This window comes from Megalobrama amblycephala, linkage group LG9, assembly GCF_018812025.1.
Source record: "Megalobrama amblycephala isolate DHTTF-2021 linkage group LG9, ASM1881202v1, whole genome shotgun sequence".
In the NCBI taxonomy this organism is placed as follows: Eukaryota; Metazoa; Chordata; class Actinopteri; order Cypriniformes; family Xenocyprididae; genus Megalobrama; species Megalobrama amblycephala.
Genome location: NC_063052.1, coordinates 43,256,375 through 43,271,488, shown reverse-complemented (window position 1 = coordinate 43,271,488; position 15,114 = coordinate 43,256,375). Strand labels below are relative to the sequence as shown.

The window sequence follows — 15,114 nt, the reverse complement described above, 5'->3', positions numbered from 1 at the left end:
AGTAGGCGAATTGGGACGCAGCTTAGGAGTACGACCGGTCTAAGATGGCGGCCGCAAATCTCGGCGCCCAGTGGCCAATAGGGCATCTACCTATATGATGTCTATGCTAACCACAAGTGCACAACTCTATCTCTCCACCCGTTCGACATCCAGAGAGGTGGAGCTGGCCGACAGACTCTGCAGTGAGTGCTACTTGGTTCTCAGTTGAGGTTGGAAGTCTATGGAAGGGATAGGCAGGAAGTTACGCAAAATCTTGCCATAAAATAATAAATTAAATTTGCTACTTACCAGAGAGTGTTTTATTAACGTACACCTACCCTAAACCTACCCTTACTATAATGCAAATACAGTAACTGGGGCTTAAGCCTAATGTATGTCAAAAGCCACAGATCTTTTAGAATACAGAATATGTCACTTTCACTTCATAAATTAAATAGGAATAACTTGTAGGGTTCAAACGGGGCTAAAGGCACACCTTAAAAATATGCTTTTCATTACTCTCATAGTGTATGATTGCAGAATATATATAAATATATATGTTTGTATTGAACATTTATGGAGCAACAGATAAAAATAAATCAGTTTAAAGTGGTTTAAAGTGGTTTATTTTGTTTGGCAGCTGTCCCAGAAACCCCATGTTCTGGTTTAATCTAAAGAATGAACATTCAAGAGAGAGCTGCGATCTGATCAGCTTTTCATTCACCTTTTTCAAATGTCTCCTAATTTCATCATCTGGTTGACAGTAGCAGTTCCTCATTTTATGTTTATAAAGCGAGTTCTTGCTTTTGTGTTTGTAATTGTCTTTGCATCAGATTTAAGGTCTTGAAGGAAACTTTACCATCTGAGTTCACATATCTTACGCAAATAGCTAACTGTTCTGTCTTTACTTCTCTGGCCTCATCTGCCATTACAGCCCTTCACTGCAGAACACACGAGATCCAGGGATGGAGACGGGAAGGTTTAGGGATGTGTAAAGTGGGAGGAGTGAGATCCAGCCCCGCCCCCTGCAGAAAAGCAGTAAAGACATCATTAAAGTAGTCCATGTCACTCCAGTCCATTAACCTCAATTTTATGGAGCAACACGATTGCTTTGTATATGTTTATATACTACTGTATATATGGAAGATATTTGGAAGAATGTTGGTAACCAGACAGTTGACGGTAGCCATTGACTTCCATAGTAGGAAAAAAATATTGGCTACTGTCAACGTTTTGGTTTCCAACATTCTTCCAAATATCGTCTTCTGTGTTCAGCAGAAGAAAGAAACTCATACAGGTTTGTAACGAAATGAGGGTGAGTAAATGTGGTTAAAGCACGGGTGCAGTCACAAAACCCTGCTGAGCACGCTCAAAACAGTGGAGAAGATAGTGGACTTCAGGAGAAACACCTCACCATCACGAACAGCAGTGGAGTCATTCAGGTTCCTGGACACCACCATCTCTCAGGACCTGAAGTGGACAATCACACTGACTGCACTGTGAAAGATGGTGTCATGTTGTGATGTGGTGAGATTTTAGTTTTGATTGGATGATCTCACACCTCTCACCATGCCTCAATGCTTTTATGGTTTGTTCCTTGTCCAGAAATGTCAGTTCTCTGTTATACTCCTGTGTTCAGAGTTTAAAAGATGTTGATTTTTAATTTTATCATTAAACCACAATGCAGAAACACTAAACCAAGTTGATCCTGGATTTTTCTCATACTTCCTGTTTCCTGTTCTGTCTGCCATCTTTGTAGTTTTTCATGTTGTTCTCAGGTGTCTAGTTTGCCTCGTTAGCTCTTGTGTTTCTTTTATTACACACATAATGCACAGTAAAGAGACTCTGTGTTTGTCGCCCTCTACTGGTGATTGTTTGAGTGCAGATTGAGCTGTTGAAGATGTTTGATCAGACACGTGACTAACAGAACAGTGTGGAGATTTCTGAGTCCAGTTCAGTCCATTAATGAGCACTAATAATAAGACAAGAAAGTCCATCAAACACTGAGCTTCTTCTGTTCAGCTCCACATACGGCTGAATATGATGAAGTAAGTTTATTTGAACAAGATCTCTGATCATTTCAGTCTGATTTCAGTCCTGAATGTGTCTGAAGAGCTCAACTATCTGAACTTCCTCTTCATATTTCACTATATATATTATTAAAAACACATTTTCTGAACAATAAATATGTAATTCATACAAAAATACAAACCAAACAACATTTCTTTCAAAAGTGGTTTAATTTTTCACAATATATATGACCAATATATGTATATGACCAATTAAACAATCAAAAGCAACGTATAAATATCATTTTTACATAGAAAACTGTATAAAATATTCCCATACATCCACACTGTCTTTCACAGACAGTTATTCATTCTCTCTCTTCACACTATGAACACTTTCCCTTTTTCTGTACAACAGTTAATGGATAAAATAAAAACAATAATTGCTAGTTTACAGAGCAGTTGTGGCCTAATGGTTAGACAGTCGGTGGGTTTGAGACTCAATATGAGCAGTAAATGTAGATGGAGGGAGTGAATGAACAGATCTCTTCATTAACCTGAGGAGCAGATTCAGTGTGTGATGATCAATACTGTGTTAAACTATGATCAGATTCCAGTATTATCCAGTGATGTCACTGTGTGTCCTGAACCCTGTAGAGTTTGATCATGTTCTCCAGACCCTCGACAGAGATCATTATAGACCTCCAGCGCTTCTGGATCTCCTGATCTCAGTTCCTCTTCTCTCCTTCTACAGACACTCTGATCATGATCTCTGAGCAGATGCTTGTGTAACACCACAGCAGCCAGAATCAGAATCACAGTCAGTACAACTGCCACAATCCAATAACCTAGAAGGAAAAGTGGGAAGAGAGCACATAATTTTATTTTTAAAATGTTTTTTTACATTTTTTTAATCTACTGCGTAAGAATGTAGTGAAATCTCTCCTGCTCCTGTTTCACTCACTGTGATGTTCAGAGTCAGTTTCATCTTCATCTGTGTTCTTCAGATTTCCCTTCGATTCTGTACAGAATATTGAAAGTCATTCAGTTTATTATTAATTTGCTGATTAAATAATATTTCTGATCATCTGATCTTCTCTCACCTGTGACTGTGACTGTGATCAAGATTTCTCCTTCAGAGTCCAGAACTCTGTATGTTCCAGTGTCAGAGACTGTAAAATTACTAATGGTCAGATTTCCATCTCTGTCGGTCAGTCGATCACTGCTGACCCCGTGACCTCTCGTCCACACCTCTGTCCACTCTCCACTGGAGTTTTTCTCCACTTTATCAGCATTGATCAACAGAACATCCATCTTCAGCTGCTCTCCTGTTTCCACAGAAATCTCATCTGAGGAGAAACAGAAACACGTTCATCATTAATCATTATCATTTAATCAAGATCAGAAAAACTCAATCCAGTCAGGATATTAAATGTGTCTCATTCAGTGTTTGTTGTTTCAGTCCTGCACTCAATACCAACACTATTAAAGGAAAAGCAGAAATCTCATGATGATGATTTGATCAGTTTTGACTTTACCATGAATATGAAGATGATACTCCAGTTCTCTCTGATCATTATAGTAATAAACTCTCAGAAAGTATTTCCCAGCGTCACTGAAGATCAGATCCTTGATGATGACGTCACATGATCCTTCTTTAAACACTCGACCACTACAGTTTTTCTCCTGACACACAGAGATGATTTCTGACCGACTAATTAAATGAATGACCAAAATCTCTCTGTCCTCAAAGTCACATGACAGGGTCACGCGGCCTCCCTTTATTCCTGTCACAGATATAGAGCTGGATTCTGAAAATACACACAGTAAATATTCATTCAGTACAAAGTATCAATACTGATAAATAAATGTGATGTTTCTCTCTATTTTCTTAAATTAATATGATCATAAATGTTACAGTAGAGTTATTTTAGTGAACTGGATTAAAATAATAAATGAAGGCAACAATATTAGCATCACCTGACTGAGAGACACAACAGATAAACTATTGACTAGAATAACTCTATCTTGAACTAAAAATCACAAATGTTTTTCTGAACATAAATGATACTGACCGCTGTGATAGACGAGACACAGCAGAAGAAGAAGATTCAACCTGATGAGAAAACACAAGAGCTGTGATGATGATGATGAAGATGATGAAGAGTGATCTCACTTTATTAAAGATTCACATGTGGATCTCACTGATACTCAAACTCAACTATTAGAAAAGGTTCAAACATCCACTGATGATCCAGAAGGAAACATGATGCATTAAGAACTGCGGGGTGAACACTTTTGAACAGGATGAAGATGTGTAAATATTTCTTATTTTGTTTAAAGATCATAGTTTTTTTTTATTATTATTATTTAACACTGCCCTTCAGAAGCTACAGAAGATACTTGCATGTCTCCTGGAAGACAAATTAAATAAAGAAGAGACTTCAGAGGGTTTTGCACAGCAATGAGACATGTGGTGCGTTCCAAACGGGATGTATCGCCTTCGAAGTTCGGGCCCCCATGATCCTTTGCACAGGGAAGTTGTTTGACATCACAGTATGGATACAGGAGGCTCAGAGTTTAATTTTACCTATAAATGTATGTATGGTATTTTTCTATACTACTGTAATATTTATGCAAGTTGGATTTGGTACTATTATTTACTACTATTGGTATTATTATGGTCAAAATGACATTGTACTTCAACAAAAATACTTTACAGCTCCCTTTATCAGTCCACTTAAATGTTTCAAATACACAGACACAATATACAATATGGTGCAATAAACCAAAAATAAATAAATAAATAAGCTAATGTGAAACAAAAGCTGCAGCTTGCACAATCTACTAATCATTCAGTGTTTTTTGGGGGTCAACATACAAAATGTGCGATGAAGGCGCCTCCATTATTGTCGTGTTAAGATGACGCAGAAGTGCGTTCCAAAAAAAAAAAAAAGAGGCCTTTTGCCCCCTACACCCTTCATGCCTTCGAAGCTCTCACTCCGGAGGGTAAACCCTTTGAAGGGATTAGGGCATCGGGATGAGCCCTTCCGAATGGAACGCAGAATATATATGTCCTATAATGATGCTCATGATGTGTACCCCAGCCATTACGTAATAAGGCTTCATTTTAGGGCCCTTACAGAGGCTGAGCGAACACCAAAGCAATAAAAGACTATAAACTGTTGCAAGTTCTATCTTTCTTAAGAATCTTTGTATTTATTTTGTAATTAGAGATATGGATTTGATTTGAATATGTAATTATTTATCCTTGTGTTGTCTTTTTTCTTCTTTTTTTTTTACTATTGTTATTTTTGTAAATGTATATGTTTTTACTTATTTTCTTGCTGTTGTTATTATTATTGTTATTATTTTTATTATTATTATTATTTTGTATTATTGTTATTTTTTATTGTTTTTTTTTATTTACTGAATAAAGCATAAAAATACAGAAGCACAGGAGACTACAGTCACATCTGCAAACCGGAATGAATGTAAATGAGCAGAGGGAACAGGCATTTTCACGCATGCGCACGCAGTAGTTCAGCAATCGTGGTTTCTATGAACTATTTCTATGTTTTAAAATCAGAAATAGCCGTGTCGGATTCATGAACCACTTTTTGATCTAATCAATCAAACGGGTTTGCAGAAAGGTCTGAAATTGTTCAGTTTAAGTCATTCGGTTTTTCACGCACTGAAATGAAACTGTTTCTCAGACCATTTCAGAATGTTTCAGTCAAACACAAATTCAAGCAACGGGTTTTATAAGTTATTTATCCTGTTACCAAATAATAGGAGTAATCATGGTGGAACAATTTAACATTTACATTAATAAACCCACTATGAATAATAATCATCATAATCATTGTCATCTTATTCACAGTAATGGACACATTCAGCATTTGACTCTCCTTAAAATCACTAGCAGGCAGGGGCGTAGTTTGCGGGGGGGATGGGGGGGAGGTAACCCCCCCAATATTCAAATCCATCAGTTACAACCCCCCAATATTTCAACATGAAAATCACAGTAGATCTATACTAACATATGTATAATTCATTTATTTTGTAACAATAATTTTGTTTTTAATCGAATATGAGTTTGTCATAATAAATTAGTCAAAAAAGTACCACCCTCCCATTGAACCAATTGGTAACGCCCAACCAATGCGCGTCGCACTTTCACCAAAACAATGCGAGTGGAGCTCTAATGTTTGAATGGAGAGCACGGGTAGCACCAAAAAATGAAGAGAACCATTGCCCAGCCGATTATATTAAACTTCTGTTCAAAGAGGGACGTTAAAAAGAATAAAGCATGTACTGAGAAGGAGGCATGAAAACATTGTAATAGCTAGGTACACTCCACATATATTTTAGCTATCTAATCCATTGCAATTTAGCCATAACTATCAGTGTAACTGTTAGCAGTTACCAAAACAGCTGTCTGTTTTGTTACTTCATTTTTCAATAGTTATCAATGACAAAAGTATTCACATCGGTGTTTGTTTTCTTCCTTAATTAATCTGACATTTTAACAAATTGGGTTGAATGAACGATTTAAGTAGATCACTCATTAAAACCTCGCATCGCTGCCACCTACTGGCGGTTTCAATATTTAACATAATTTCTTTCTTTTTAGAATCACTCCATTATGTTAGAATTTGATTACTGGTTATAGATAAATTCCATAAAGTTATGATAGATAGATAGATAGATAAAGAAGAAATAAATTATCCAATAACGCTACACATAAAACAGATTTTTTTTTTTTATTAAAAAAAATAATAATAACAGGCAGCATACCAACGCTCAACCCCCCCAATGTTGAAACCAAATCTACGCCCTTGCTAGCAGGTATAGTTTTCCACAAACCGACAAAACTAATGTATAAGAAAACAAAAACACAAACTGGCGTTACATTTAAAAATATGAAAACTTACATGGTAAAAGTTGTGGGTGTTATGTCCAGGCTTCACAATCACAAGCATCACAGGACAGAGACGGACAGAGAGTGAAGTTTGCTGATAGACACGCCCTCGAAGCTCGCGCTGAATCAGAAGAGCTCCTCCTCCTCTCCCTCATTGGCTGTTTTGGTTAAAGGAACCATAGCATGCGTTTAAACATTTAGCTAATAATTCAAACGTAGGCTACTAGTATCTATTTTCATGGTAGTACTTATTTTTAGATTCTAGCAGTAGGCTTTAAGTTCCAATCTTAAGTTCAGGATACGGTTTTCTGTCTGAAAATACACAAACACTTAGTTTTACTGCTGTTTATTTGATCATAACTCTCAACAAACACATTTAACATTGAAGTTATGTAATCAAGCTTCATATGCGTCATAAAAAACAATTATACTTCTCTTTAATTCAAATCAATATGTAATATCTAGATTTCTGACAAGTCTTCTAATGAAGTTCAAGCATGTGTTTGCTTGTTTTGGCTGTGACAGAACTTGACTCAAGTTTTTCTTATTAATATCTACATGTAAAAACTGCAGTTGATTAAAACATGCTACTTAAACTCTGAGCTTGAATATAGTTTATTGATGTTGAATTAATAAATACTGTATTAAAGACAGTGGCAGAAGCAGCAGCATTGATATTTTACTGAATATTAACCACAAATAATTATTTTGCCACAACAGAAGATCTGAACAGAACTGTTGTGGCCAAGCAGCCACCTGGGATTTTGAAGAAACAGAAAGTTCATTTTTGGACTCACTGAAGCCATGCTTGAAGGAAACAAAACCATGTTTAATAATCGTCTTTCCAATATATGCACCATGCATCAAAACAAGTTCGCCAGCACATCAAACACTCAGCCAGGAGGGGGCACTAATGCTCTACTCACTTTACCATAACCGATTGTCATAATTACAATCTTCCTGAATGACAACCAATGCCACATGGCATTTATAAAACTCAAATAAAACTCAATAACACACTTTTGTATTTTTCTTAACATTAAAACCACACTGAACCTCCATCAGTGGTGACAGAAATGCTCAATACTGAGTTAGATTGTACAATAAAGCACACAAATTTGTCATTTAGCTGATTTTTGATCAGTCAGAGCAGCACGTTTTGCTTCTTTCCATCCTTTCTGCCAGCCGTGATAGTGAATGATTCCTCCTGCGATGAATGTAGCCAGAAAAAACACAAAAGCAGCGAGTCCAACACCACCGAACATCAACACACGCTCCGTCACTGTCACTCCATCTACAGAGACACAAAACATTCATGATCTACTTAACCCCTTCAGACCTGAATTATGTTCCACTGAGCAAAAAAAAATTTATCCACTTGATATTTGCTCTTCTTTAATGTATAAATGAGTCTAAAAAAAAAACTCATTTTTTATTAGATTTTTTCATGTCCACTAATGGACATCAGGGCTCAAGCAACAAAAAATCTGTCATATTTTAACCATACAGTTCTTATGAGCTAGAGTTCAAACACAATATGTGAACCATATAATTGAATATTTTGAAAAGAACACATACTGTAACAAAGAGCAATGCAATACGAATGAAGAGAAAATGTAAAATGATAAGATGAATTCTCAAAAAACTTGTTTTATTATTTTTGTTGTTTGCAGTGGGTGAATGGGAATATGTGTGTATATGTCTGTGTGTGTTTGTGGTGTGTGTACTTGCTGTTTTTGATGCATATATGATTGTGTGCATATAGCATCAGGGCATCAGTGTGTGTGTGTGTGTGTGTGTGTGTGTGTACTCATTTCACATTTGCTATTTCTGTTTTTCACTAAAACTAATGAAAAACTGAATGACAGCTTATGATCACAACATAGAAGACAAAATTTTTGCAAAAAAAGAAAAAAAAAAATTTGATTAAGACCCAATGTCCATTGTGATGGACATCAAACTTAAAAAAAATCCTGTGTTCTTCAGCTCTGAAAGATTTTCAAATTAACTTTGAATATTATCACTTGATATTATTAAGATTATAACAGGTGCAAGTTGATGATGCAATAAACATTGATCTTCATATAAAAGATAAAAAAGGAGATCCTCCTCCTCCTCCTAGTTGGTTAGCAATGCCTGTCTTTGGTGATGCCTGAAGCCCAATCAGATTAAGTTCTGGGTCATTCTTTTATTGTGATTGGTAGATCAGGGACTAATCAGTGACCAGGCAGTACTTATATTATAAAAACATAAAATCTTATTGGTTTAAACCAAAATCCATGTGATGTCCTTTCCAATGGACGCAGGCTCTGAATTTTACAGCATAAAGAAATCTAGAGAGTTCAGATTCTGATTGGCTGTTCTGGGTTTGAAGTTGTTGTAAAATAGCACTAAACAAACATCAGTCTAATAATGTGAGAAGCTGCTTTACTCCTCAACTGAGAACAGATACTCTTCAAAATAAAATCTTATTCTATATGAAGAATCTTTAACATCCATGGAGTCTTTTGTTCAACAAAAGGTTCTTTAGATGATTAAAGTGTTCTTCACTCTAAGATAATGATGGTTCTTCAAGAACTGATCACTGAAAGGTTCGGAAATGATTCTTCTATGGTACTAATTGTTGTTATTAAATCATACAGATTTTTGGGTGAATTTTGCAAGAGAAAGTTCAAATGTTATTTCCAGAAAGATTCAGCAGCTCAGGTTAGGAAGGTCATTCCTGACTTCATTTTTATAAGAGTACCACAAATATAGATAGTAGATCATCACACTGCTTAAGAGACATTAATTCACACTTATTAATATTCAAGTGAAGCTATAGAGAATATATGGCTAATATTAATAGTTTTGGGTATTTCTCCTACATCTTTCAAAAAAGTGTGGTATCATCTGCTGATTGGATAATGGTGATGATGTTGCCAGCAACTGTAATTCCTCTTAAAGTGGAAAGTCCATCAAACACTGAGCTTCTTCTGTTCAGCTCCACATACGGCTGAATATGATGAAGTTTATTTGAACAAGATCTCTGATCATTTCAGTCTGATTTCAGTCCTGAATGTGTCTGAAGAGCTCAACTATCTGAACTTCCTCTTCATATTTCACTATATATATTATTAAAAACACATTTTCTGAACATAGTAAAAATATTTAATTCATACAAAAATACAAACCAACAAAATTTCTTACAAAAGTGGTTTAGTTTTTCACAATAGATACTACTGGCATATTTACAAAGAACAGTGTATATGACCGATTAAACAGATAAAAAACATATAAATATCATTTTTAAATAGAAAATTGTATAAAATATTCATTCTCTCTCTTCACACTATGAACTCTTTCCTGTTTTTGTACAACAGTTGATTGATAAAATAAAAACAACAATTCCTAGTTAAAGAGGCAGTTGTGGCCTAATGGTTAGACAGTCGGTGGGTTCGAGTCTCAGCAGCAGCAGTGAATGTAGATGGAGGGAGTGAATGAACAGATCTCTTCATGAGGAGCAGATTCAGTAACAAACTGATTCCTGAGATACAGTCCAGATGTTCAGACTGAAAATTAATAATATATTGCAGAAATATGATCAGATTCCTCTGTAGATCTGCTGCTCTGAAGGAACATGTTTCTGTGTGAGTTTGTGTTCAGAATGATAGTGTGATCATCAGTCATTTACTGTAAGATACCATGTTTTAATCTGTAACTATTTACAAAGTCCTAATACTACCGTTTCCTATCCATACTTAAGATAAGATTATGCACATAAAGGGTTAGTTCACCCAAAAATCTTCCTGAAGCAGTGTTTTGAAATCAGCCATCACTAAATAAGTCGTTATTTTGTTTTTTTGGCGCTCCAAAAATATTCTCGTGGCTTTATAATATTACAGTTTTTCTCAATTGTTTACACACAAATATTGGTACTTGAGACGCAATGACCACAACATGTAACTCATGCACCAACCCCCTGAACCAATTCTGCTAAACTACAAGCACAATTCCTGCTTTACACTCACATTGCAGTTCTAAAACACACTTTTTTCAAAACACTACACACAATTCTCTGCATTTGGCACAATTTTCGGGCAGAAAAATCTCGTTTTCACAAGGAACACACTGCCATTCAAATATGCACACTGACTCATCACATGGACAAACACCTGTCACACATTTTTACAATTAGCAAACAGAGCTTTAGCATAAAAGGGCAACAGGTGAGCTCTTCTGTTTTGGAGCAATGGATGCCAACCATGGAAACAGAGGCAGAGCAGCATAGTTTTTTTTTTACTGTAACTGTATACAGTAAATTCTTCTGTTGTTTTGTACTGTATGTGCAACTTTGCGTTGGTTGGGATGTGCACTGTACATTGTTTTTGTTGGAAAAATAAAATATATACACATGTATATGTATGTATACTGTATATATATATATATATGTATATGTATATGTATACTGTATATATATATATGTATATGTATATGTATGTATACTGTATATATATATGTATATGTATGTATATATATATATATATATATATATATATATGTATGTATACTGTATATATATATATATATGTATATGTATGTATATATATATATATATATATATATATATATATATATATATATATATATATATATATGTATGTATATATACTACAAATATTTTACAACACATGTATGTATGTACTGTCTGTAGTAAGTGTAACACTGAACCAAATAAAGACCAAAGTCATTATGATGAATGGAGAAGTGTTTTCCATTCATCATAGTGTTTTACATAGAGCACATCAGTGTTCAACTGGTTCTTATAAATGTCTATTCATATGATGGTTTGTGTGTGTCATTTGAAAACAAAATACCATTTTGAGAAGAAAGAACATTGTTTTGAATGTAAAGTTTCATTTTGCAGGAGAATTGAGGGGTTTTGCCCATTGTGTGTGTGTTTTTTGATTTGTGTGTAGAGTTCTGAGAGTATGAGGCATGCTTTCAGAAAATGTGTGTAAACAATCAAGAAAAACTGTAATACTGAACCACTGTACTCACATGAACTGATTTAAATATGTTTTTAGAACATTAATGGATCTTGAGAGAGGAAATGTCATTGCTCAGGCCTCACGTCCTAAATGAGGTCCTAACTGAAATTGCCATAGTTACTAAACAGATCAGACAGGATTCTAAAGTTAAGATCTTTCTGTAATACTCCTCCTGGTTCTCATGATCACAGTTCGTCTCCTTCTGAGCAGATGTTCGTGAAACTCCACAACAGCCAGAGTCAGAATCAGAATCACAGTCAGTCCAACGGGCAAAATCCAATAACCTACAGCTGGAAGAGAAAAGTGGGAAGAGAGCACATATTAAAAGGTTTTTTATTTTTTTTAATTGACAGTGTAAGAATGTAGTGAATCTCTCCTGCTCCTGTTTCACTCACTGTGATGTTCAGAGTCAGTTTCATCTTCATCTGTGTTCTTCAGATTTGATTCTGTACAGAATATTGAAAGGTTCGTCATTCAGTTTATTATTAATTTGCTGATTAAATAATATTTCTGATCATCTGATCTTCTCTCACCTGTGACTGTGACTGTGATCCAGATTTCTCCTTCAGAGTCCAGAACTCTGTATGTTCCAGTGTCAGAGACTGTAAAATTACTAATGGTCAGATTTCCATCTCTGTCGGTCAGTCGATCACTGCTGACCCCGTGACCTCTCGTCCACACCTCTGTCCACTCTCCACTGGAGTTTTTCTCCACTTTATCAGCATTGATCAACAGAACATCCATCTTCAGCTGCTCTCCTGTTTTCACAGAAATCTCACCTGAGGAGAAACAGAAAGACATTCATCATCAATCATTATTATAATAGTGTCAATTAATCAAGGTCATAAGCATATATTTAGTTTTGGAGTGTCTCATTCGGTGTTTGTTGTTTCAGTCCTGCACTCAATACCAACACTATTAAAGGAAAAGCAGAAATCTCATGATGATGATTTGATCAGTTTTGACTTTACCGTGAATATGAAGATGATACTCCAGGATTCGTCGCTTCACTTCTCTCTGATCATTAATGTAATAAAGATGTAGAAAGTATTTCCCAGCATCACTGAAGATCAGATCCTTGATGATGACGTCACATGATCCTTCTTTAAACACGCGACCATTTTCACTCTTACATTGTTCATTTTGACAAACAAGGATGATTTCTGACTGACTGCTTAACACAATATCAGAAATCTCTCTGTCCTCAAAGTCACATGACAGGGTCACACGGCCTCCCTTTATTCCTGTCACAGATATAGAGCTGGATTCTGAAAATACACACAGTAAATATTCAATACAAAGTATCAATACTGAAAAACAAATATGATGTTTCTGTCTATTTTTTTAAAAAATCAATATGATCATAAATGTTACAGTAGAGTTATTTTAGTGAAGTGGATTAAAATAATAAAAAAGTAGCAACAATATTAGCAGTGCCACATGACGACATTATAAACTAGAGGAGATCAGTCAGTAATGAACTCCTGAACAATGTTTATTAATCAATGAACCAGAAGGAACTGCGTATATTCATGTATGTTATTTATGTATTTGTTATTTATGTAATATGATGGGAAATATCAACTATAAATTCACAAATACCCACAAATCACTCGACTGAGAGACACAACAGAAAAACTATTGACTAGAATAACTCTTATCTTGAACTAAAAATCACAAATGTTTTTGTGAACATAAATGATACTGACCGCTGTGATAGACGAGACACAGCAGAAGAAGAAGATTCAACCTGATGAGAAAACACAAGAGCTGTGATGATGATGAAGATGATGAAGAGTGATATTACACACCTGACTACAATACACACTACATTACACTCTCACTTTATTAAAGATTCACATGTGGATGTAAAATATCCAATAAGAAACATCAAACTATAATCCTTTTTATCTTTGTTTGTCCCATGATAGAAAACACAATGTGTGTGTGCATGTTTTCATGATTTATAAGGACACAAATTTGTATTGATATGTTACAGTTTGTACAGTATAAAAACCATTATGTCTATGGAGAGTCCCTATAAGTATAGTAAAGCAGACAATCATCGCCACCCAGCGGTGAGCCTTCGAAACAGTTTATGTGAAATCATGTGACTGCATAAAGAAGCCGGAGCTACTTCTTTCCCTGACTGGTTACTCCGCCTGTGCTGCTGCCGACAAGTAGTCCGAATATAAACACTTATTATAAGTGTACCATAATGATTCAGGATAAGACAAAAACACGGTTTGGAAAATGGATTCATGTTGTACATTCTCATTATATAATTTTTTGTAAACTTTGAACACCAAACAAAGTTACGGACAGCAGCTAACCCTAAATTACAGTTTTCATAGTGTTTTATAAAGTATGCGCGTTTCAAGTAGGCTAATCTAACAATTATATTAATAACCCTACTGTTAAAAAAACAATCACTGTTATCATCATATACTGCACACATTCAGCACAGACTCTGACTGTCCTTTATCATCATCAACAGGTTTAGTATTCCACAAACAGACTAAATTATTGACACAATAACACAAAAAACACTCAAGCTGGCGTTATAATTAAAAAAAAATAAGAACTTACATAGTAAAACTTCTGCATGTTTTGTTCAGCTCCACAAGCTCAAGCATCTCAGCTCCTCCCATACGGCACACCCCCTAAACATTTATGAGGAGCATCTGGAGGCTGCGTTCAGGACCGCATAGGAGGACCCTATATTTTTAGTGACAGCGCCACCTACCGAATTACAGGACCGCATGTTTTTCTGGAAGATGAACGATATTCAGTGTGTAACCCTGCATCCCAATGTGCATACTATCCACCCTATCCGCCCTAAATAGTATTGAAAATGACTAATGTCACATACTATTTAGGATGGATAGTATGAACAGTGAGACGCAGGCTAAGTATGTGAAACTATTTTTAGCATATTCGTTTAACGAACTTGTAGCACGACTGGCAAGCTTGTGTTGATTTGTGACGGTGGTATGATTAATAATCCTAGCCAGTAATAAACTTCGTTGTAATCTTGTTAGTTAGCTACTAATTGTTTTTCCATTTTAAGTAGGCTAAGTTAAAATAATCTTAATGTGTTAACTGTCACGTGTTTGCTCACTGTCAGCCTGCCCATGAAAAAAATACTATAGTGTTTTTGAACCAATGAAGT

At 35.4% G+C, this 15,114-nt stretch overlaps 1 protein-coding gene across 6 annotated transcripts in view; it reads right to left on the bottom strand.

The window, feature by feature from the left end:
- The window catches only part of LOC125276038, a 41,207-nt gene extending 26,537 nt beyond the window's left edge, over window positions 1-14,670 (bottom strand). Inside the window, exons 1-8 of one of the 6 annotated variants that reach the window (XM_048203440.1) lie at window positions 14,532-14,628; window positions 13,652-13,692; window positions 6,926-8,206; window positions 4,064-4,104; window positions 3,527-3,799; window positions 3,092-3,337; window positions 2,953-3,009; window positions 2,194-2,836 (exon numbers count right to left, since the gene is read on the bottom strand). In XM_048203440.1, coding sequence (XP_048059397.1) covers window positions 2,595-2,836; window positions 2,953-3,009; window positions 3,092-3,337; window positions 3,527-3,799; window positions 4,064-4,104; window positions 6,926-6,927 — 861 coding nt within the window. In that variant the 5' untranslated portion in view covers window positions 6,928-8,206; window positions 13,652-13,692; window positions 14,532-14,628 and the 3' untranslated portion in view covers window positions 2,194-2,594. Of the gene's footprint in view, window positions 1-2,190; window positions 2,837-2,952; window positions 3,010-3,091; window positions 3,338-3,526; window positions 3,800-4,063; window positions 4,105-6,925; window positions 8,207-11,922; window positions 12,233-12,337; window positions 12,389-12,475; window positions 12,722-12,913; window positions 13,211-13,651; window positions 13,693-14,531 lie in introns of those variants that run through there. The other 5 variants (XM_048203436.1, XM_048203437.1, XM_048203438.1 and 2 more) reach the window with 5 other exon arrangements.
- Between the last annotated feature and the right edge of the window lie 444 nt (window positions 14,671-15,114).